We start from the raw sequence: 25,660 nt of genomic DNA, 5'->3' as shown, positions 1-25,660 counted from the left end.
ATATATATATATATATATATATTTTTATTTATTTATAGTGTGTATAACACTGTGTAATAAACTATGTAAGTGGCATAAAACAGTTTTCAACAAAAACATACTAGATGACATTTGTGCAGTCTATGCATTTGTTCTAAGAAATAGAATTGCCTGACCTAATAATTTTAAGGCTAGAGAGCAACCTCTCTACAGTAACTTGGGTTGGAGGCAAAGCCATAACCACATGGGCAACATCTCTAACAATTTCCGGGTATAAAGGAGTTACCTCATGCACAGTCAGTTTTGATGAACGGTTGAATTTTTCTATTTCTTTGAGAGCAAGTAAAATCTGGTCAATCTGCTGCTATATTAGACGGAGTGAAATCTGTTTCCTTGCGGCAACGCTTTGCCTGCTCCATGTCATCCAAATACTTGTCAATGTTAAACTCCTCATCTGATGAGGATGAAGATATGGCAGCAGTAGCACTGTCAGGACCCAAGTCCTCTTGCGCCTGGCAGTCCTGTAGGCCACTCATCCTAAGTGCTACCTCAGTCAGAGCTTCTATTCCTTTAGTAAGTTTTTGATCATCAAGCAATATATGATGACTTGGGTCCACATAAACAGCTGCCAGAAGAATGTTATTTTCCAGTAGCTGTGTCTCTCTCTGTCATTGAAGCAGAAATGCCATCTGCGATTAAACCTCCTCTTTGCGACAGGCAAAATAGCAAGTTCTTCCACTCCCTTATGAAAATGCCAGGAGTTAAATTCTCAGCTTGTAATTTTTTAGTTACAGTCAATGGGTAATTAAGCAATTCCTTCAATTCAGCCACCTGTGTCCATTGACCTTCATTTAGAATTACCTGAGGGTTCGCCATATCTATAAGAAACTGTTTTAGTTCAAGCAATCGCTCAATCATTAAATAAGTGCTGCCCCACCGAGTGGCTTGATCTACAATTGCCCCTTTCCCAGCACGTCTCTTCAAGATGGAATTTTAGGAGTTCTGGCGGCAATAACCAATTTCCTTACTTTTCCAATCAGATTTCCAGCATGTCCCTCTTGCAGACTCTCTCTTATTGCCAGCTGCAGCGTGTGCACAACACAGTGCATGTGATGAATATGAATATATGATGAATATGAAAGTGTTTTGAAGCAGCTTCAACAAGATCCTCTAATCCTAAAGTATAATTTTGCTATTCTTCTGTTGTAATATCTGCTTGTTCCTCAGTTACATGAGCAGCACTGTGGCTCCATCTCACACATACTGAATCCTGAATTTTCTTCTAGCTGTTGTTCATTGCTCTCATTCATCAGTTTAATTGTACTTATCATGTTTGAAGCGTTGTCCGTTATTTTTCTGATCTGCTTTTGCTATTGAAAGCATTATTTATGAGCTCAAAAACCTTTCAGGTGATGCGGTTTTTTAAAAAGCTGATCTGCTTTTGCAGCTGAAAAACGTATCCTCAAAAAACGCAGCAAAAACGCTGTGTGTGAATGTAGCCTTAGATCAGGAATAGAACAGCCATTTATAGGACATTTCATAACTTTCCCAATTTCCTATGAAAAAATATTCAGCACATTCTGCATTGAACTCCTGTCCCCAATATATTATATATTTTAGGAGTCTGAGTCGGTGCATTTTATACCGACTCCATGACTCCGACTCTACAGCCCTGCCTGCGATACTCAGCCAAGCACCCCAATACTCAATGAAATATTGAGCACTGGCAAGAACATGCGGTCATCATTAATACTTAACATAAATGCTATACAGTCACTTTTGTCTCCTATGATGAGAATATTTCTCTATGTAAATACAGTGGTGTGAAAAGTGTTTGCCCCCTTCCTGATTTCTTATACTTTTCCATGTTTGTCACATTTAAATGTTTCAGATCACCAAACAAATTTAAAAATTAGGCAAAGATAACACAAGAGAACACAAAATCATGTTTATACGAGAAGGTCTTTATTATTAAGTGAAAAAGAAATCCAAACTTACAGAACCCTGTGTGAAAAAGTAATATTGCCCTCTTCCCCCTTTAAATGGTACTTTACACGCTGCGATATCTGTACCGATATTGTTAGCGAGCGTATCCGCCCCCGTTGGTTGTGCGTCACGGGCAAATCGCTGCCCGTGGCGCACAACATCGCTAACACCCGTCACACGGACTTACCTTCCCTGCGACGTCGCTCTGGCCGGCGATCCGCCTCCTTTCTAAAGGGGCGGTTAGGGCGACGTCACACAGCAGCCGTCCAATAGCGGAGATGAGCGGCCGGAGCATGCCGCCCACCTCCTTCCTTCCTCATTGCGGGCGGCCGCAGGTAAGGAGATGCTCGTCGTTCCTGCGGTGTCACACATAGCAAGGTGTGGTGTCGCAGGAATGATGAACAACATCGTACCTGCAGCAGCAACGATATTAAGGAAATGAACAACGTGTCAATGACAAACGATTTTTCACGTTTTTGCGCTCGTCGATCGTCGCTCATTGGTGTCACACGCTGCGATGTCGCTAACGGCGCCGGATGTGCGTCACTATCGACGTGACCCCGATGATATATCGTTAGCGATGTCGCAGCGTGTAAAGCACCCTTTAAGTATAAATAACTGTGGTTTATCACATCTTTGGGAAGCGGAGTTGAATTTCCCTAGCCACACCCAGGCTTGATTACTGCTACACCTGATCTCAATCAAGAAATCACTTAAATAGGACCTGCCTGACAAAGTAAGGTAGACCAAAAGATCCTCAAAAGCTTATGCAGCGATCCAAAGAAATTCAGGAACAAATGGGAAACAAAGTAATTGAGATCTATCAGTCTGGAAAAGGTTATAAAGCCATTTCTAAAGCTTTGGGACATCACTGTATGTGTATTCATCTTTTTGCTGAATACTGTTTATTGGAATAATGAAGTCCACTATACTTCTCCATTGATTTTGCTTGTTTGACCCTCCAGACTGAGGTCAGGAGAGCCTCTCGTTTTGCCTTGTCGCATTATTAGCATTCTGTGTGTCCTATTATCGTGTATGTAGGGATCTGTGCCCGCGCAGCACATGGTAGGCAGAAATTCACAAATGTGAAAGTGGCCTAAGGAAGCAAAACCGAGGGTATAAAGTCATGTCGGAAAGCTGTTGAGTTTCTGAAAAGTTTTGTGTATTATCGCGTTCTCACTCTTCTCCTCTCTGACATGAAGATTAATCGCCCACCTTAATACCAGTGTTTGCAATCTTTTATCTCCATGGCAACTGAATAAAAACTGAGAAACGGAATAAAAATAAAGGGCAGCGGCATCAATTTAGTGCGGTGTAACAGCTGCCGGGGTGTCAGACATCAGCATGGGACGAAATGAGCGCAAGCCAGTCTATGAAGAATTAATGAAGATTCGGGGACACCTGCGGATGCGTCTGACGTGCGGAGCCAGAAACCCAAAGTCTGAATTAGCAGCTTCCCCTCCAGAGCGATATTTGCAATCCCTAATTCCTGTTCTTCTGCTTTATGAATTGTTTTTCATCTTTGCTTCCGGCTACAAATAGAAGAAAAGAAGACAAATAAAAAGTGTCTCAAAACTCAATAGAGACCGAAAATGAGGTTTGTTTTGCCGTCTTGGTGTTGAGCATGGCTCTGGGCTTGTCATCTTATCCTGGAAAATCATTATATTATGGCTATAGACACAAGCGTAATAATCTATGCAAACTGCTGTGATAGCGAGACACACAAATGAATCCCTTGGGGAATATTTAATGGCTTTATTTATCATGTCTTATGTCATCTTTTCAATGGGATGGTTTTCTTTAAATTAACTAATTGGGTTTTTTTTTTCCTTTTAGCAGAGTCTGATCCAGTGCCAGAGATGACTTATGATCTGCGTTGTCAGTGCGATGCCATCCGGGTTACAAAGACCGTGCGTCCTTACGGCATAACCTGCAACCCTATCAATGAGAACGCTATCGCCCTTATTATCAGCGATGGAAGGGTCATGATTTGGGAGCTGAAGTCTAGTGTCCCTGGGAGGAAGATTCGCACTGCCAGGTTGTACTATATACAACTCACATTTGATTTATTTATTTATTTCAAATTCTCTTTATTGGTTTTAATAAGAATACCATATATACTCTCAATACAATATAACAGTGTTATAATACTAGGTTACAGATATTAAACTCCCAACCCTCCCCCTGCCCCTCCTCTGTGTGTGCTCTCTCCATACCTGAACCTTTACGGTATTGGGTTGTGCCCTCCGATTATCTCCAGTAGATACCACAAGGTATTCTCAAATTGAGATCTAATGCGGGCGTCACACGAGACGATCTATTGTGCGATCGCACGAGCGATCGCACCCGCCCCCGTCGTTTGTGCGTCACAGGCAATTAGTTGCCTGTGGCGCACAAAGTCGTTAAACCCCCGTCACATGCACTTACCTGCTGAGCGAAGTCGCTGTGGGCGGCGAACATACACTTCCTGAAGGGGGTGGGACGTTCGGCGTCCTAGCGACGTCACACAGAATAGAAGCGGAGTTGAGCGGGACTTAACATCCCGCCCACCTCCTTCCTTCTGCATTGCCGGCGGGACGCAGGTAAGCTGTGTTTGTCGTTCCCGGGGTGTCACACGGAGCGACGTGTGCTACCTCGGGTACGATGAACAACCGGCGCACAGATGGAGGAACGACATTCTGAAAATGAGCGACGTGTCAACGAGCAACAATAAGATGAGTATTTTTGCTCGTTCACCGTCGCTCGTAGCTGTCACACGCTACAATATATCAAACGATGCCGGATGTGCGTCACTTACGACGGGACCCCGTAGACATATCACACGATATATTGTCTCGTGTGACGCCCGCATAAGACTGTTTTAGTGTCTATAGGAAGCTTTTGTATGTAGGGACTCCTTTTTTCCAAAAATTTCCTGGTCAATTTTTCCTTGTTTGTCAACGTTCTTAGTCTATCCATTTTAAACAAGAACTCAATTTTTGTATCGACCAAAGCTAGAGTTGGGCTTACATTTTAATCTTATTATATTATTTTATTTTAAGGTTTAGTTTCAGCATTTGTCACAAGACCAGCAGTTTTGGCTGCTTAGATAGTTACTTTCCGATAGAAACGGCTGTACTTGTGTCTAGTATCAACAATTCAACATAATTAACTGGTGTTTGCCGAGCTACAATATCAAGAATGACCCATGGAGAGGAGCGACGCTGCTCCTGAAACAAAATTGACATTTGTTTGATGAGTGTGAAGTGGCCCGGCTGACGAGCTTACTTTAATAGCAGAGCTACAGTATGGGAGAGGAGAAAACAGGAGGACACATTTTGCAAGACCTGCAGATCAAATCAGCTTCTAAAATAGCATGATCTAGGCAGACAAGACAGAACAGTCAGCATAGTGTCAAAGGGAACCTGTCAGGTCCTATATGCGCCTAGAACCAAAAGCGGTTCTGAGTGTAATTTTTTAATCCCTGTCTAACTGTCCCAGCATATAGTAGCATAGATATAGAGATCTTTAGAAAAAGTATTTCTAAAGATCCTTTATGATATGCTAATGAGGCCAGCGACTAGTCGCAAGGGCGTGATTTCTCTTGGCTAGTTGGCCCTTTTAGCATATAAGCATGCTAACATGCTAATGAATGCGCAGCGTCAAATGCATGGTCGCTCTCACCTCTCTGCTGCCAACTCTGGTTTTTGTCTCAATGTTCATGATCCAAAGTCCCCAGACTTCCAGTCATTCGCACTATGAAGACGGGTATATGCATCCTGGCTTCAAACTGGCGTAAGAACAGAAAAGGGGTGAGGGTTATGTTATGGTAGCTCTCACCTGGAGTGGTTGTGTTATTTCAGATAGCAATTTACAAAAATGGAGATATCACAATTGGTGGGCTGCACTTGCGTGAATGTAAGTTTCCACACCGATTGGTGCCTTTGTCAAAGTAGAAATCTACATGTTCCCAGTACATAAACAGTGAGCTTTAAAAAAGAATGAAAAATAAAAAAGGCGCCAAAAGCAGTGGAGAACTCCCATAAAGGGGGGGATGGAATAAGGAATGAGAAAAAAAATGATGAGAAGAAGTGGCGACGATAGTTAAAGGGATACTCCTGGGAAATGAAAAATTCTTCTACTGTCCCTGCCCTCATAAACTACAAAAACGAGATGCCCAGTGCTGTTTCCGTACCTGTAATTCAATGTGACGGGAGCTTCCAGTCCCCTCTCCTGCTAACAGCTGCTTCCCTGCAGTCTGAGAACAAAGTTTATGGCCATAACCCCCACCCCAGACCCCTGCTCTCTGACAGAACAGAGGCAGCTATTATCAGGAGAAGGTGGAGAAGAGAAGCTCCTGTCACACTGAATTACAGGTAGAGAAACAGCACTGTGCATCTCATCTTTATGGTTAATGAGGTCAGGGACAGTACAAGAATTGTTTTATCTCCCAGGAGTATCCCTTTAACTATCGTCACCCCTTCGTCTCATACACCTTTAAAAAATGACTAAGATAAAAAAAGAGAGCGCTTTCATTATAGGCAGATTTACCTTAGTGACCATATCCTTTAAGTGTGATGTCGTTAGTTTTATATAAATGCCTACTGTAAAATTAGGGAGGAGGCGATGTTCAAGGAGCGGTTCCTGTTCACTGACTTTCTCTACATCTAACTGGTGAAATCAGAGCAGGTAAGATTGGTCACCGGGGATTGTAATAAGACTATTTTCGCACCAGGGTTGAGCTTTGTCTGATTTCTCTAGCATCAGACGGGCTGAATGGCACAGCCTCCTTTTTCTATAGTGCGCCGCTGGAAACATAGAAATCTTACTGTATGTCAATGGGATTAGAAGACGCTGCTTCTAAGGATGAGGGACAGAAAGGTAGGGGAGCAGGAATCCCTCCTGTCTCTGTGCCTACGATCAGTGTTTCAGTGTTTTGGATGCAGGGTGTTTTCGTTGCATCCAAAACCCTGCAATGTACAGTATAGCACAGTGGATGGGATTTCTAGAAATCCCGTGCCCACTGTGTGTGTACAGCCTGCAGCCAAAACTGATCTGCAGTGCGGCTTTCTGAGCATGTCAATTCTTTGCTGCAGAGACACAAGTATTCTCTATAGGGAAAACACAAGTGAGAGACCGCAACACCCCGAACCCTGATCATGGGCACGAGCAGCTGCTGCCTCCTGTGGAGGAGACTCACTGCCCCGCAGGTCAGGACCCGCCGTGTCCAGGACGCAGCAGGTCCTGATCATGGGCACGAGCAGCTGCAGCCTGCTGTGGAGGAGACTCGCGGCCCAGCAGGCCAGGACCCACCACGTCCAGACACAGCGGGTCCTGATCGTGGATACACACCCTTAAAGTCTTCTGAAATGACAGATATATTCACACACCTATATTCCAGCAGAGGTTATACTTTTAAAGGGGTTTTCAGCTTTAGGAAAAACCCTGTACCCCACTTCCACAGCTGCAGGTTTTTGTTTTTTTATTTTTCATCGGTGCTTTACTCACTCCTCCCTGGTCCACTGCTGAGTCTCCACGTCTGCTCCTGGTGTCCCCTGAGCTCAGTACTTGGCTGTAGGGCTATCGATGACACGCCAGCACTGCAGACAATTACAGACACCCGGTGCCGGACCTGAGGGGGGTAAGTGAAGCACAGCTTGTGTTTTTTCTTTTAAACAAACTGCAGCCGTCGGAGAGGTTTCCCGAAACCAGAAAATGCCCTTAATACCTTCTTAATACGCTGATCATTAAGTACCTGTACTGAAATGCTTTATCACAGCCCTAATGGGGTGTCAGCGTGGCCAGCATACTCTGTGCCGGGTTGGCTGGCAGATTTATCCGGAGATCAAGGACCAGCTCTCTTATATATTGCAGTCTCAGCTCCGCGCCTCGTCTCCGATCCCATTAGAATGAAGAAGGCGACAGGACCTTTACTTGTCTATAATGGAAACTTGGAGGTAACGTATTTTTATTTTTTTTTATTATTTTAACGAGCCCGAGAGCTGTGTCAGGTTGCGATGAATAATGCATTTCAGTATAATAGTTCCTTTGTGGGCATTTTAATTTGGGGCTTTAGCGACCCTTTTAAAAGAAGCTTTTTTTTTCTTTTTTTTTTTTTTCATTTGTGAAATAACATCACAAGATATCCATTTTCCCATGGCAACAAGACTCGTATCTTAAAGTTGTGTGAGGAGTTTCATCAGCATATCATTTGTTTTATGTGGTACCCAAGACGTGTGTGTGCGGGATCAGCAATGCATAAAGCTCGCCTACCTCCTACCTGCACGCGGTCCTTTCATCTCCACAAGTGCCGCAGGTCACAGTCTGGAGAAAGCCGACCCTACAGAAGACGTTCCTTAAGACTCCTCCAGCTCTTTTATAATGTAAAAAAAAAAAACAAGTAAATGTCAGTATTACTGCCTTAGCTGCTAAATAAGCATATGTATCTTTTACCCCCAACTCGCTCCCAAAGTATTTAACATTCTCTGCTGGTGTATTTATTGAGTTCATCCGTGCAGTGTTTATTCTGGATTATTAAACTTCAGCTTGTAGGCATAATCAAGTCATTATCTGTCGTTTCACGGAAAGCTGCCATTTCGATAAGACGCAGAAGGATTCCCTGCAGCGGTCTATGTTATTAGCCTCCTGTATCTCCCTTACAATTACCATATGTTCTCTATCCGATGAAGAAGAAGAAGAAAAAAAATATCATTGGTATTAGCGCAACTATAAAAGAATGACTTTGTGGAGAAATGTGATGCAATTTGTTACAGGACCCGTTTCCTTCCGTAACATCCGTGGTAGATGCTACATGTGATTGAAAGTCTTGTCATTATTATAAATGGCGGGAAAAAGAAGCAATTATGGAGACTCGTATTCCTATTTATGCTCTGAATATTATAGCGGCAGCATATAACACAGAGCAGTCACTGCCCCTGATGGGGCTTATAGTCTAGTGTCCCTATTTTAGATACACATTTCTTAAGGGGGCTTTACACGGTAGCGATATCGCTAGAAATTTGTAGCGATAGCGAGCGTGTAAGTACCCGCCCCCGTCGCGCATGCGATTGTTTGTGATCACTACCGTAGCGAACATTATCGCTACGGCAGCGTCACACATACTTACCTGGTCGGCGGCGTCACTGTGACTGCCGAACAATCCCTCCTTCAAGGGGGAGGGACGTTCGGCATCACAGCGACGTCACCGCAACGTCACTAAGCGGCCGGCCAATCAAAGCGGAGGGGTGGAGATGAGCATGACGTAACATCCCGCCCACCTCCTTCCTTCCGCATTGTGGCCGGCGGCAGGTAAGGAGACGTTCCTCGCTCCTGCGGTGTCACACATAGAGATGTGTGCTGCCGCATGAGCGATGAACCACCTGGATAAACAACCCTTACCGATTTTTGAGTTTGGGACAACCTCTCCATGATGAACGATTTTCACCATTTTTGAGGTCGCTTAAGGTCGCTGGTCAGTGTCACACGCTGCGATATCGTTAATGACGCCAGATGTGCGTCACTAACAACTTGACCCCGACGACAAAACATTAACGATATCGTAGCGTGTAAAGCCCCCTATAGGGTTTTTTGGAGCACATAAGAAAATCTAATTTAAAGGGAATATTTCACCTTTCTTAATATAGGCATATGACGCGCCCACGGGGTCTTGGGGGATCACTCGTCACCGGGCCGGTGTTTGGGTTGTCACAGTGGCCTGGCCCGGCTCCGTGATTCCACGGTGTCAACCAAAAATGATGGGGATGGTGGTGATGGAGGGAGTAGTTGTCTTTCATGAAACGACCTGTGGTATGCGGCTACAATGGGAGCCGCCGCTGTGGAAAGTCTCTCTCTGCTGGGGAAGATGGTAACGCAGCTCGGATGTTGCAGCCCTTCACAGGTAGAGGTAGGCCCCAGGGAGGATGTTGAGGGTTGTAGTCTACCCCAGTGTGGGAAGCGCGGGGCGTGGGAAGGATCAGACGACACAGCGGTTGCAGTTTAGGGTGTTTACTCACTGAGTTGCTCCTGCCGTTGGACTGCCAGACTCCGCTGTGAAGGGCTTCAGACAATCCCGGATAGTTTGGAGGCCGGTACCGGGATACTTTGTGAGTCCTTCCTCCCTGCGCTTTGTTTTGTGAGTTCCTGCGGTTTGATGCTACACAGGGACCTTGGTCCTTTGGGGTGGTTATGTTCTCTGTCCCGTCTAACAAGCAGTGCGAGTCCGTTGATGGGCCGCCCTATGGTCATGACTCCTGGCTCTATATGCTGCTTTTCCCCGGGTGCTGTTGTGGGCCAGAAGACTTGAAATCCTCTGCACAGCGGATTCTGCTGGCAGGCCGTAAAGTGCCCACCAGCCTAAGGCTCCGCAACCTGAGATGAGCACCGGTCCTGAGGAAGCTATTAGCTCTCCCATCAGCGATTGTATTCTCCTGTGTCTCACTTGGTTCCCGGTGGTGACTCGACTGAATAAGTGTGTGCGTGGCTCCTGCTCCCCAGATCAGTCGTCCTGCCCACTCTAGCCCCAGAGATAGTGGGTGGGAGACCCCAGACGATATGGTGACCATCCTAAATGACCCTACCCTAACCCTGTCCCGGTGAGTGGGCAACTGGCTTATGTGTGGATGTGGATGTTGCAAACTGGTACCGACCTCCTCCTTACCCAGGAAGAGTACCGCACCTCTGGTGAGATGCCTTACCCTGCAGCGACTGGAGCCTCAGGGGCGCCACACATACAGGTGGCATAGAGGTGTATGCCTCCTGAATGATGGAAAAATCCACTTTTGAAAACTGTGCTCACGGAAGGGCGAAAAAGTACAGTGGGAACAACAGCATGCAGAATGTGCGGGACTTCCAGCCACATTCCTGACATCACAGGTGCATACTAAAGAGGAGAGGAGGAGAAATTGCGGATAATGAAAACTGGAGACAAGTTTATCTTCAGGGCAGCACACGCCCCATAGCACAGAAGATAAGCCGATCTGCAGTCTTCATTATCTCCAATTTCTCCTCCTCTTCTCTTTAGTATGCGCCTGTGATGTTAGGAGCTCGGCAGTGAATCCCATGCATTCTGCATACCGTCGCTCCCACTGTACTTATTTGCCCTTCCATGGGCACAGTCTTCAATTTCTTCATCGTTCCTTATGGGAGACCCAGACCATGGGTGTATAGCTTCTGCCTCCAGAGGACACACAAAGTACTACACTCAAACGTGTAGCTCCTCCCTCCTAGCATATACACCCCCTGGTAGCCAGTCCTAGCCAGTTTCAATGCTTTGTGTTCAGGAGGTCACACACACATGCATTCTCTGATTTTTGATTTTTTTGGATTTCAAAGATTTGGAAGAAAAGCGGGTCCAATCTGGACTCCCGGCATGTCCCTTCTCACCCCACTGTGTCGGCGGTGCTGTTAAGGTTGATTTTACAAGGCTGGAGCCTTCACATGCCGCGCTCCTTCACCATCCCCTGGGGCTCTGGCTTGAAGTGGGAGCCATCACGGTTCTCACTGCTTTGCAGGAGACCGGTCTCCATCCGCAGCCCTGTTCAGGATTCTGCCGGACGGAGCGTTTAACCCCCCCCCCCCCAGGGACATGGCCCTGCGTCTCAAAAGCTAAGTATTGAGACGTTTTTACCACAGAAAGTGGTCTTTCCAGGGGTCCCTTGTACTTTATTTATTGGGGGGAGTGTGTTATATGACTGTGGCAACATTTCCGGCCGGTTTTCACTGGAGAACCGCGCCGATGGTGCCTGCACGCTGGCCGCATGTTTAAATCTAGTCCCCGGCTTCGCCTGAGGCCTAGTTTCGGTTTCACTGCCCCTGCATATTAGTTATGCAGAGGGACAGTGTGGCTCCGCCCAGCGGCTGTGCAGCACAGGGAACGGACACTCCTCACTGAGGAAAGATTCCCTCCCCTGTATACCTCATTTGCCCGCTCTCAGAGTAGGCCCCGCCCCCTCTCCTCGCTCCGGTCGCCATTTTCTCAGCGTTCTCAATGTCTGAATAGGCACAGAGATACCACATTGTGACAAATGGGGGCCTGGGCTGGGGGACTGGAGGGCACAGAAATGTATGTTAAACGGTCTGGCAAGCCACAACCTCCAGTTGTGCAGCTGCTTATATTCTCTGTTTATATACTCTGTTGGGGGTCATTCTGGAGATGCATTCCCTCACAGAGCCCCCACTTCTGCAGCATGTCTCACATCAGAGCAAGGCTGCAAGGCTGTTCTTAATATGCACTGCATGTAGACTCGTACTGCCTGTACTGAGCACATAAACACAGTGGTCCCTCAGCCTGGAGGCTCATCAGTGGTCCCTCCAGCTGCTGTGGTGCTGAGCATGCATTAGCCCTCTTCTCAGGGCGCTTCTGCTGCTACGGCTCGCTCAGCAAGCTCTCAGAGGACTCTTGATCTGGTCTCAGTCCCCGTCCTCCTAAAATGGAGACGCAGGGTCCCCTGTCCTTCCCCGTCCCGCAGCTCTGATTCACGAGCTGACTCACTGGACGAGGAGGATGTCTTTACTGGGGGCTCGGACGCTACTTAATGTACCATTGATCTGTCCAAAGGTGATGCAGATGCTAATGATTTGATTGCGTCCATTATATTTGTACTGGACCTCAATCCGCCTGTATCAGGGGAGTATCCCCCTCTGGCAGAAAGGCATCAGTATACCTTAAAGAGAACAAGGAGTGTGTTCCTTAACCACTCCAGTTTTCAGCCCACTGGACCAAGCCCAGAGCCTGTCCTGACAGACGCTTCCAAAGCGTGGTTCTGATGACTGTTTCCCCCTTCCACCACAGGTGGTCAAGGAGTGGGCTCATTCTCCAAGGGTGGTCCCTCCGGTGTCTAGTATTTCAGCCCGGATAGTTGTATCAGTGGCTGACGGCACCTCTCTAAGGATCCCACTGTACATTAATTCTGTACTGGACCTCAATCCGCCAGTATCAGAGGAGCAACCCTCTCTGGCAAAAAATGCACCAGTTTACCTTGCCTAAGAGAACAAGGAGTGTGTTCCTTAACCACTCCAGTTTTCAGGCCACTGTGACCAAGCCCAGGGTCTGCTCTGGCAAACGCTTCCCAAAGCGTGGTTCGGATGGCAGTTTTCCCTTTCCACCAGAGGTGGTCAAGGAGTGGGCTCATTCACCAAAGGTGGTCCCTCCGGTGTTTAGACTCTCAGCCCGGACCGTTGTATCAGTGGCTGATGGCTCCTCACTTACGGCTTTGCTGTCCGCCAGGTTGTCCTTCTGGCCAAATCTGTATGGAGGCGGCAGGGGCCTCGTTCTCCCCAGCTCTTGCAGCAGTGCGGCTTTCAAAGCCATCTCTGCTTCTCTAGAGGAGATGCATTCCCTCACAGGGACTCTTTGCCCGAAATGGTTGCCTTAACTTCCAGACTTCAGTCTTTTCATCCTATGCCATGTCTGCCATGCTGGAGACTCTCACCGCACTGCGGTGGCCTCGGCTAATTTCCTCGCTATCCGCAAGCTCCGGTGGCTTCGGAAGTGGAGGGCGGATGCTTCTAAAGAAGTTCCTTGCTGGGCTCCCTTTTGCTGGGACCAGACTATTCGGGAACAACTGGATGAAATTATTAAGGAAGCTCTTGGCGGGAAGAGTTCTTCCATGCAACAAACCTAAACCAGGAAACCTGTCCAGGGCAGGAATCAGTCGAGGTTTCGTTCTTTTCGTTCCTCCATCTGATCGTTCTCTAAGCCCTCGGCCTCGTCCACTGGCTCAGCCAAGGATCGTAAACCCAAATGGCGCACGAGAAGACCGCAGGAGATGCTGCCACTAAGTCAGCCTCCTCCTGGCCATCTGGCCACGCCAGCAACGTCCTTGGTCGGTGGCAGGCTCTCCCACTTTGGCGACGTATGGTTTTTAACACGTCTCCGATCAGTGGGTGCGAGATACCATCTCCCACGGCTACAGGATAGAATTCTATCCAGCCCGCCAAACAGATTTTTTCTGCAACTCCCCCCTGCTCCAAGGCCGCCGCCTTCTCACAGGTTGTGGCATTCTTGCAGGCCACTGAAGTAATTGTACCGGTTCCCGACTGGGAACGGTTCTGAGATTTCTGCTTAAATCTATTCCTAGTTCCCGAAGAGGGCGATGCCTTCCGACCTGGATCTCAAGCTTCTCAAGCATGTTCAGGTGCGGCATTTTCGCATGGAGTCTCTGCGATCAATCAATGACCCAAGGAGATTCCCTAGCATCCATCGACATCAGAGATGCCTATCTGCATGTGCCAATCGCAGTTTCACACCAGCGTTGGCTACTTTTGCAATCAGAGTGGTCCAATTCGTGGCTCTTCCCTTGGGGTTAGCCACGGCCCCTCGAGTATTCTCAAGGTCGGGGGCAGCTGTTGATTGCGGTCCTGCACATCTAGGGGTTGGCAGTGATCCTTTTGTCCTGGACAGCCTTCTAGTCTGGGCTTCATCCAGTGCAAACTGTTAGCGGAGTGCCTCGCTCACTCTCGCCACTCTAACCAATTCGGGGTGGTTTGTCATTCTGTCCAAGCCCACTCTGACTTTGACCCAGAAGTTCATATTCCCAGGGACGCAATTCGAGACTCTGTCGGCACTTGTGAAGCTGCCCTTAGTCAAACAGCAGTCCTCCGATGGCGGTCGACGTCGTTCCATCAGGCACCTAATACAGGTGCTGGATCAGATGGTGGTGTCAATGGAAGCGATTCCCTTGCCCAGTTCCATCTGCATCCTCTGCGGCTGGATATTTTCCGCTGTTGGAACAAGCGGACTTCCTCCTTCCACGGGGTGGTGGCTTCGCCACAGACCAGGGGCTCGTTTCAGTGGTGGCTTCGGCCCCTCTGTCTCAGGGACGCTCCTTCCTGGCTCCGTCCCGGGTGATCCTCACCAAGATGCTAGTTTATCCGGCTGGGGAGCAGTATATCTCCACCATGGAGCGCAGGGCACTTGGACTCTGTCCGAATTAGCCCTCTGGATCAACGTGCTGGAAATCAGAGCTGTGTTTCTAGCTCTCTAAGCCTTTCGCCATCTGTTGGCGGCCAGGCACATTCGAGTCCAGTCAGACAACGCTTCAGCGTTTGCCTACATCAACCTCCAGGGCGGGACACTCAGCGCCTGGCAATGTTGGAGGTTCATCGCATTCTTCAGTGGACGGAGGACTCCTAGTCCACCATATCTGCAGCCCCACATCCCAGACGTGGAAAACTGGGAGGCAGATTGTCTCAGCCGTCAAACCGTGGCTCCACGATCCTCAGGTTTTTGCGGCAGACGCACTGGTTCAAGTTTGGTCCCAGCTTCGTCTGTCTTACGTGTTTCACTCTCTAGTTCTTGCCCAGAGTCCTGCGCAAGATCAGAAAGGAGGTCCGTCGGGTTCATTCTCATTACTTCAGACTGACCCAGGCAAGCTTGGTACCCTGACCCTGCTCCGTCTGTCTGTAGAGATGCCATAGCATCTCCCGGACTGTCCAGACCTTCTCTCACGAGGTCAGTCTTTCCGCCAGAACCTGCGGCTCTCAGATTGACGGCGTGGCGTTTGAGTTATGGATCTTGACGACTTCTGGTATCCCTCCTGAAGTCATCTCCACTATGACCTCGAGCTCGGAAGTATCCTTTGGCTTTTTGGCCTTGCCGACCCTCCTGTCCCTTCTACAGTCCGGTCTGCAGCTAGGACTATCCCTCAATTCCCTTAAGGGGACAGGTCTCGGCTCTGTCAGTGTTGTGCCAGCGGCGTATCGCCCGGCTGGCCCAGGTGCGCTCCTTCATGCAGGGCGCATCTCACATCATTCCGCCTTATCGGCGGCCCTTGGAGCCCTGGGACCTTAATTCGGTCCTCACGGCTTCCGGAAACCCCCCTTTGAGCCTCTTAGGGAGGTTTCTTTGTTTAGTCTTTCACAGAAAGTGGTCTTTCTAGTGGCCATAACTTCCCTCAAGAGAGTCTCTGTTTTGGCTGCACTCTCTTCGGAGTCCTCCCTTCATCAAGACAAGGTGGTTCTCCGTCCGACTCCGGACTTTCTCCCTAAGGTGGTTGCTGCTTCCACCTTAACCGGGGCATTTTCCCTGCCTTCCTTTTGTCCGGCTCCTGTTCATCGCTTTGAAAGGGCGTTGCCATACTCTGGATCTGGCGCGGGCGCTCCGGATCTATGTGTCTCGCACCGCTGTTCTTAGGCGGTGCACCTCTCTTTTGTGCTGACCACTGGTCAGCGTAAGGGCCTCTCTGCATTTAAGCCGACCCTGGCTCGTTGGTTTAGGTCGGCTTTTTCCGATACCTACCAGTGTACTCAAGTTGCCTCTCCCGCCGGGGATCAAGGCACACTTGACCAGAGCTGTCGGTGCCTCTTAGGCTTTCAGGCCCAGGCTACAGCTCAGCAGGTCTGTCAGACTGCCACTTGGACTAGTCTGCATACCTTTTCGAAGCGCTACCAAGTGCATGCTCTTGCTTCGGCAGATGCGAGCTTGGGCAGACGCATCCTTCAGGCGGCTGTCGCCCATTTGTGAAGTTAGGTTTCGCCTACTTCTCAGTTTTTCTGTTTATTCCCACCCATGGACTGCTTTAGAACGTCCCATGGTCTGGGTCTCCCATAAGGAACGATGAAGAAAAAGAGAATTTTGTTACTTACCGTAAATTCTTTTTCTTATAGTTCCGACATGGGAGACCCAGCACCCTCCCTGTTGCCTGTTGGCAGGTTTCTTGTTCCGTGTGTTATCACCGGCTGTTGTTGTAGACAGAGGTTCCGGTTGTTCCGGGTTTTGCTCTGTCTCTACTTGTGGGTGGATGTCCCTCCTTCAGCTTTTGCACTAAACTGGCTAGGACTGGCTACCAGGGGGTGTATATGCTAGGAGGGAGGAGCTACACGTTTGAGTGTAGTACTTTGTGTGTCCTCCGGAGGCAGAAGCTATACACCCATGGTCTGGGTCTCCCATGTTGGAACTATAAGAAAAAGAATTTACGGTAAGTAACAAAATTCTCTTTTTTAATGTGCGCAGGTGCAGGAGAGTCACCGCTACGTCACAGTGACTCCGCAGCGCCTGTACACATCAAAATTGAAGACTGTGCCCACGGAAGGGCGAAAATGTACAGGGGGAGAGATGGAATGCAGAATTTGTGGGCGTGGGATTTCTGGCTGCGCTCCTGACATCACAGGTACATGCTAAAGAGAAGAGGCGAAGAACTTGGGGGAGAATGAAGTCCGGGGACAGGTGTATCTTCTGGGCAGCACACGCCCCATAGCCTGGAAGATAGAAGATATAAAAGAGGTTTTTTACAAAACCTCATCCATGAGGCATACAGGTATGGCTAATTTGACCTCTATGCCATCTATATGCCTATATTAATAACTTAAAAAAAACACAAAAGGGGTGACCAATTCCCTTGAAATGCATCAAAACACTGGAGAATGTGCAAAGTCACTAATGTACTTTTACTTCCAATGGTGCCCTGATCTTCAGCTGTATGACCCAGATCCTTGCAGCTTTCTTTTTGGTTTGTGCTCAGCACAGGAGTTTCCCATGTGTATACTTCATGGAGCAAATTAGTTCCTATTGATCTGCGAGGGAACTGCCACTCAAATACCACCTAGGAATGGTAGCTACCCTATAAGTCAGTGTCCACCCTTTTTAATGAGCCTTGCAACATGACCAAGGATAAACACCAAACCAAAAACTCATCTACCGACCCCTCAGATGGTACTTGAGGTGAGGTTCTTTTTCTCTGTGATGATGCCGTCCGTTTTTCTCCCGTGAAGAATTGCATGTAGGACTCCATTCTTGGCTGGTCTCTTTTAGAACCACCTAATCTGTAATGTGAGTTATTACCTGCTCAATGGACTTATCAATAACTAAGCTAGAAGAGATGATGCATAGACAGAGAATGGGGGTTTGGCAAGCCTTTTCGTCAGCTCTCGTCAGAATTGGAGCTGAGGTTATGCCGACATACAAATTTTTTTTCCACTGTTTTGTATGAAACAATGAAGAAGTGGAGCTGCCAGGACTCAGTATTGAGGCTGATAACCGGTCACCTTGAAAAATAAAATACATTATGATTTATATGCAAGTGTAAAGGGGGCTTTACATGCTACGACATCGCTAATGCGAACTCGTTGGGGTCACGGAATTGGTGACGCACATCCGGCCGCATTAGCGATGCCGTTGCGTGTGGACACCGATGAGCGATTTTGCATCGTTGCAAAAACTTGCAAAATCGCTCATCGGTGACATGGGGGTCCATTCTCAAAAATCGTTACTGCAGCAGTAACGAGGTTGTGTCCTCGTTCCTGGGGCAGCACACATCGCTCCGTGTGACACCGCAGGAACGAGGAAGCTCTCCTTACCTGCCTCCCGGCTGCTATGCGGAAGGAAGGAGGTGGGCGGGATGTTACGTCCCGCTCAGCTCCGCCCCCTCTGCTGCTATTGGGCGGCCGCTCAGTGACGTCGCTGTGACGCCACACAGACCGCCCCCTTAGAAAGGAGGCGGTTCGCCGGTCACAGCGACGTCGCCGGGCAGGTAAGTATGTGTGACGGGTCTGGGCGATGTTGTGCGGCATGGGCAGCGATTTGCCGTGTCGCGCAACAGATGGGGGGTGGGTACCCACACTAGCGATATCGGGACTGATATCGCAGTGTGTAAAGCCCGCTTTTAGTACCAAAAAATTCTGCATTCCGCTAATAAAAAAAAAAAATTCTGTTTTGCCGTACTGTCTTGTCAGCGCTTTCCATATACTATCTCCCTGGTTTGCAGGTTTGAACTTGTTAGGGCTTGTGTGGACGGCCGTAGATTCTCTCTTCCGAGAGAATCTGGTTAATAAACACTGTGATCTGAGTGTCAGCATAGTGGTGATCTGATTCTCTTGGATGAGCAGAAAGATGGAGAAAAAAAAGTCTCCATCTTCTCCATTCTGTGAGTCCATGGAAATGAGACTGCACTCAGATGTCATCCGAGAAGAGTCCGATGTTTTTCATCAACTCATTGACTTGCATGACCAAGTACTATCCAATAATCTGATGAAATTCGGACATGCAGCAATTTGTTTTCCTCGGACAGACAGGAAAAAAGTTGGACATGTGAACGGCCCCATGGATTAACGTTGGTCGGATGTTTTTGTCAGATCGCACTCTGATTGAAAATACGGTCGAGTGGACCTGGCATTACATTGATTAATGCATGACTGTGGTACAAGAAACAATGGCTGCCTCAATGGGGGATTTACAAGAAAGAACAGCAGTCTGGTCTGAGGGCGAGTCTAGTTCAGATATTTGTTGAAGGCTTTTTGAATAGTATGGAGAAAGTGTTTTGTTGGGGAGAAGTGTGTATGAGTGGAAACAGAAGTTGAAGTTAGCCGCCCAAGTGTCAGCCTTCAGTACGGGGCCGTCCGTCCATAACTGGTGACAATATTGACCATTCCCCCCTGTAGTCCTGAACTTGCCCCATCAGACCTTCACCTGTTTCGTCCCTATGAGGACAAAGATTCACTTCTGATGAAGAGTAGGAGGCTGAGGTGCATTGTTGTCTTGCAGCTCAGCCAAAAATATTTTTTAATTGGAGAATATGAAAGCTTGTTGACAGCTGGACAATGTGTATTGAAAAACGGATATTGGCAAAAAATATTTTTGCTTTTTCTGAAAGTTAAATAAAATTTTACAGCCAAAGAGGCAGATTTTTTTACTCTCCCTCATGTATTTAGATTAGAAACTGGACAACCCTTTTATAAAAGTTATAGGAAAGCTATAAATAAAAAAAATACTTGCCGGGCACCGTGTAGGCTGCATGGTTAAACAGCTTTACCGGAATCTGTCAGAGATAACAAGGGTCCACCTTTTCCTGGGTCCACAACTGGACATCCATGAAACTTCACATGATCACAGTAAAGCCACCTAGTTTTTCTAAGTGAAGCCACTTTCACGAAATGAGGGCAATCTTTTTGTTCAAGTGTCTTCCTCGGTGGCTTTGCCGGCGCTTTTTGCTTCAGGTCAGCCATTGGCATCATTTCCTTGTATTTTCAACTATGACGAATTTGGAAGCTGCCCGACCACTTTATGGTGTCCAAGCACTGCAGTGGTTACATAAGACAGAACATGTGTTTTTACATTAATGGGATTGAAAGTAAAATGTCAGTCTTTGCTGACATCACCAAACTATGTAGGATATTACAAAATTGACCTAGTTAGTACAATATTACAAAACGATCTGGATAAGACGTCGGAATAGGCAGACACTTGGCAAATGAGATTTAATATTCATAAATGTACAGTAATAATCCTATAGCTGTGTATACATTAAATAGGACTAAACTTGCGACTACAGAACAAGAGAAGGACTTGGGGATTCTGGTTACAAGTAGCTGAGCAGCAGCTCTCAATGTCAGGCAGCAGCTGTAAAAGCAACCAAGATTTAGGGTGTATAAAAAGAGAGATTAGATCCCAACGTATTGTTACCACTCTATACATCACTTGTAAGGCCACATCTGGAATATGGGATTCAGTTTTGGGCTCCACATTTTAAAAAGGACATTCAGAAGTTCAAGTTAGTTCAAAGGCGGGTAACTAGACTACTACAAGGAATGGAAGAACCTCCCATATGATGAGAGGCTGAAAAAGTTGGATTTGTTTAGCTTAGAAAAATACGTCTCAGAGGAGATCTGATTTATTTGTATAAATACATGTGTGGTCCATATAAATGACTGGCACATGACTTATTCCTTCCATAGACCATACTAAGGGACCAGGGGACACTCACTGCGAGTGGAGGAAAGGAGATTCCGGCAGCTAAATAGGAAAGGGTTCTTTACAGTTAGAGCAGTCAGACTGTGGAATGCCATACCATAAGAGGTAGTAATGGCTGACATAATAACTTTTAAAAAAGGGCTGGATGATTTCCTCAATACACACAATATTGTTTGTTATAAATGACTTAATGACCAAATATAATTGGTGGAGGAAGGTTGAACTAGATGGACCTAGGTCTTTTTTCAACCTATGTAACTATGTGACATTGCTGTTCTTTTCTTGCAGCTTTTTTTTCAGGCAGCATCCACCTGTAAAAGACATTGTTTTCACATACCTTTCATTAGCCTTTCTCAGAGAATAGAGAGAACATGACATTATCACAACTTCGATCGAAGGAAAGGCCAAACATTCATTTCCAGCCCCTACTTAGCAGTGAATTCTCACCCCAATTCCTCCTACAAGTCCTCATTAATTGCTTATTGATCACACTTCTGCTTTTTGAGGTAGAAGAATAGTAGTATAATTATCCTCTTAATACGAAGGCTGTCACTTTTAATAGATTGACTTGTGGAAATGCTATGTATCCATATGAAATTGATATTGGCACTCAGTGGGGACTTAACAGAGCCCATTGACATATAGTAGAGCTGTCAGATTTCGATCTTTTCAATAGGCTGGATTAGTACAGCAGACAGCGTCAATCCATCAGGGGCGTCAGAAATCGGACATGACCAAAGGACGATGCATATAATTTTACCGTAATCCCTGGTGACCAGGTTTACGTGTTCTGGTGCCGAGTCGGTCAACTGGAGCCCCCTGTAGAAGCTTTCTGGCTGTTCCTCTAACCCCTCCGCCTGCCTCATTTTTTTGTGAATGCAGAAAAACACTCAAGACATCACACTCCAAGGATGAGTTCAGTAGGGTAAATCTGCCTAATGGGAAGGCTGCTAAGACAAGGGTCCTCTTCTCCATATTAGACGTGAGGTTTCACAACATTTCAGAATTCCTTTACCAGGGAATACTTATGTCTTCGTTTTTGCTGTCAGGAGAACACTTAATGATTGTTGAATTGCTGTCAGTAGCGTCTACAAAGAAGAACGTTGTCAGAAAACACTGCTTCCGTGTTTATAGGGTGTCTGCGCGCGTGTGACGGCAATTGTGCTGTTAGCAATTGCTGGAAAGGAGCTGTCATGTACCGCAGCCATTGAACTAGGCTTCTTCTCATCACTGCTGTCGGCAGCTGCAGGCTCCGCGCACGATGGGTGTTAATGATGACCTGTCACCTGCCATAAACATTGTTCACCTGATCTAAATAACGCTGTTGCTCTGAATTAGACATAGTTGTATTTTATTTTTTGCTCCTCTACCTCTTTGTTCGTTGTATAGCAATCTAATCATATTAGCCAAAGGGATGTGATCCTCAATAACACAAGCAATGAGATTGGTTGAGAACCAAGCCATGTTGTCAGCAAAAGGGTTAAAGGGAGCCTGTCCAATATGCACCAAAAACCACGAGCAGTTCTGGGTACATACCGTGTTTCCCCGAAAATAAGACCTCCCAGGAGTTTTTAGGAAAGCTTTTAATATAAGACATCCCCTGAAAATAAGACCTAGTCACGGTCAGTAATGAAGTCATACAGCGGTAAAAAAGTTAAAGATACTGCAGACACTTCATTTTAGGCAGCGGGCACCCCCAGAGGAGAGAAGACAGAAGAAGACCCCCGATCATACTTACCAGACACCGACCGGGAGCAGGTGAGCACATCAAGGTCCTGCAGCGGAACACGCACGCGCACACACACATTAGATCACACACGCACGCACACACACACACACACACTACAGATCGCATCCACACACTCACAACATCCAGTGATATCGCTTGCTTCTCGGCGGCGATACTGTGCGTGCAGTGATCTTCCAGGACCTGCCAAGGATCACATGGCCGGAAGCATGTGGTATCTCCGGATGTTGTGAGTGTGTGCGCGCGTACTGTATGTGCGATATCGTGAGTGTGTGTGAGTGTATGCGATCAGATGTGTGCCTGTATGCTGTCTGATGTGTGAGTATGTGTGTGTGAATGTATGCGATCGGATCTGTGAGTGTCGGCAGGAGACAGGAGGGCGGTGTGCAGCACAGCTGCTGGGACCGCCCATCGGAGAGCACAGGGAGAAGTGATGTGTGTGTGTGTGTGTGTGTGTGTGTGTGTGTTTGTGTGTGTTTGTGTGTGTGTGTGTGTGTGATCTGATGTCAGCCAGACGCAGGGGAGGCATGCAGCGTACCTGCTGGGAGATCACAGGAGGATCTGGGAGCCAAACAGGCGCCCGGGGCTGGTAAATATGACGATCCTGGGGTGGGGGGACCTGCTTTTTGTGGGGGGTAAACTTGCCCCCAACCATGTCTCCTCAAGAATAAGACACCCCCGAAAATAAGACCTAGTGCTTTTTTCAGGGCAAAAAAAAAAATATAAGAGTGTCTTATTTTTGGGGAAACAGGGTATTGCTAATCCCTGCCTAACTGTCCTTGTATCTAGTAGCATACATAAAGAGATCTTTAGAAAAAGTATTTCTAAATATCCTTTGATATGTTAATGAGCGAGGGGACTAGACGCAAGGGCATTAGTTCCCCCGACTAGTCCGCCCTCTTATCATGTTAGCACGCCCAGAGAGCTAACATGCTATTAAATGTCCATTGCCTAGCGTCCTCAGCGGTGAAGCGCGTAATTGTGTCCGCTGTCGCCGCTTCACACGCTGGGTTTAGGGTCAGTGTGCATCAGAAGTCCCGGCACTTCCAGTCATGCACACTATGAAGTCGGGTGTACGCATCCCGGCTTCAGAGAGTTCTAGTCTGCATGACCGGAAGTGCCGGGACTTCTGATCATGTGCACTGACCCTAAACCTGGCGTCTGAGGCGGTGACAATGGACACAGGTATGCACGTCACCGCCAATGACACTGGGCATTGAATGGCATGTTAGCTATTCAAGAGGGCGGACTAGTCGGGGAAACAAACGCCCCTGCGACTAGTCCCTGGCCTCATTAGCATATCATAAAGGATCTTTAGAAATACTTTTTCTAAAGATCTCTTTATGTGTGCTACTATAGCCTGGGACGGTTAGGCAGGGATTGGCAATATGCACCCAGAACTGCTCGTTATCCTGGGTGCATAATGCACCTGACAGGTTCACTTTAATGAGAATCTGTCATTAGGTTTTTGCTCGCCCGTCTAAGAGCACCATGATGTAGGGGCAGATACTCTGATTCAAGCAATGTGTCACTTAGTAAGCTTCCTGGCATCATTTTGTTGACATCCCTGTTTTATCTGCTGTAGATCTAGCAATTCTCTGATTGTTGAGCTCTATAAACCCACTCACATCACTGATTGGCAGCTTTCTGCCCATGTACAGTGTACACAGAAAGCGATCAATTAGTGTTGGGAGCGGGGTTATACCGCGCTAATGAACATGCTGGACTAGCTGTTAGTAGATTACTAGTCCTCTAATGATGATCTCCTGCTGATAAGTTATTTTTATCAAAACTAAAGCAAGCCGCCCAGTAAGTGACACATTACTGGAATCAGGGTCTCTGACCCTACATTATGAGGTGACAAAATCTGATGACAGATTCTCTTTAAAGGGAAAGTCCACCTTCACATGCAACACTTATGCTGACTTCTATGTCTCCATGGTAACAGACCACAAACTGTAGTCTAATTCTGCATTCATATCATCGTCTATACCTTCTTTCTTCCTTATCTGCTAAATGGATTTAAGAAGAATTGGGGACAGACGCATTAGAGTGTGACTAGCATCAGATAACACAGGGATTATTTCTTACCTTAGAGATACATACGTCTGCATAGGAGCTGCAGACACTAAACGGTAGGTTATTTTTCATAAAAAACAGTTATAGTTGTGTAGTTATTGGCATATTCTATTATACTCCTATATAACGTACTCTTTTTTTATAATTCTTCCCTATCTCTTCAGTGGCTCCAGTGCCTGCACTTTGTATGCTCCTCTGTCATTCTGTGGGAAACCTATGGGGCTTCAGCAGAAAAAATGTCCAGATCTCTCCCTTGACAGTATGATAGGTAAGAAATTGTACGTTTCTTCCGATGTCTTCTGCAAATAATCTATTACTGCTTGTGTCATAAGCTACTGATGCCTGGAGGAGACAGCGTGGAAAAATACGGTACGGTGGAACCCTGGTTTACGAGATTAATTTGTTCTGTGATTGTGCTCGTAAACCAAGTTACTTGTCGAACAAAGCACATTTTCCCATAGGAAATCATTGGAACTCAGACAATGTCCTATCCTGGTCCCCTATTGTGCCAACACACACACACACACACACACACACACACACACACACATTGTTCTCACCTATCCTCCGTTCCTTTGGCGGCCTCTTCCCTGGTTCTTGTAGTCCGTAGGCATGTGGACCTGGTTATGATCGCGCCGATGCAGGGGCTGCCGCTGTCAGTCCTTCAGTGCAGCTAATGTCATATACATGAGCCGCTAGCCTCCGATTGGCCAGCGCTGATGTCATAGGCATGAGCTGCCTGCCTCTGGCCAGCGCGCTGCCTGTGGGAGGTGTGCAGAGACAGCTCAGCGCCAGCCCACATGAAGCAAAGACGGCACCAGCCCCTACATGGGCTGCGATTGTTACCGGATCCAGGTGCCTACGGTCCACAAGAGGCAACCAGAGCAGGTCTGAGCGCGGTGAAAGTACGGAACCGGAAGTGCGTGCGGTGAGTATTTGCTCGTACAGCAAAGATTGCTCATAAACTGAGTTACAAATTTGCAGCAAGCTTTGCTCGTATAACGAAATTCTCGCACACCGGGTTACTTGTAATCGGAGGTGCCACTGTATTCAGAATGACAAACTTTAAGGGGGCTAAATCCTGTTATTTTTCTCGTAGACCTGGCAATCCCCACATTCAATTTGCTAACGTTGGCCCGTGTTGTTATAATGGTGGACACAACCGATCCGTCAGAAATGAACGAAGTCCACTTGAAGACTTTCAGCAT

General features: G+C 47.2%; 1 protein-coding gene across 4 annotated transcripts in view; it reads left to right on the top strand.

Annotated features, from left to right (window-relative positions):
* The window catches only part of WDR11 (WD repeat domain 11), a 228,644-nt gene that overhangs the window by 48,936 nt on the left and 154,048 nt on the right, over positions 1–25,660 (top strand). For 2 of the 4 annotated variants that reach the window (XM_075348649.1, XM_075348648.1), the window contains exons 8-9: positions 3,805–4,003; positions 24,617–24,720. In XM_075348649.1, coding sequence (XP_075204764.1) covers positions 3,805–4,003; positions 24,617–24,720 — 303 coding nt within the window. Of the gene's footprint in view, positions 1–3,801; positions 4,004–24,616; positions 24,721–25,660 lie in introns of all 4 variants that reach the window. The other 2 variants (XM_075348647.1, XM_075348646.1) reach the window with 1 other exon arrangement.

Source organism: Anomaloglossus baeobatrachus, chromosome 5 (genome assembly GCF_048569485.1).
Source record: "Anomaloglossus baeobatrachus isolate aAnoBae1 chromosome 5, aAnoBae1.hap1, whole genome shotgun sequence".
NCBI lineage: Eukaryota > Metazoa > Chordata > Amphibia > Anura > Aromobatidae > Anomaloglossus > Anomaloglossus baeobatrachus.
This window is presented reverse-complemented; position numbering and strand designations above follow the sequence as displayed.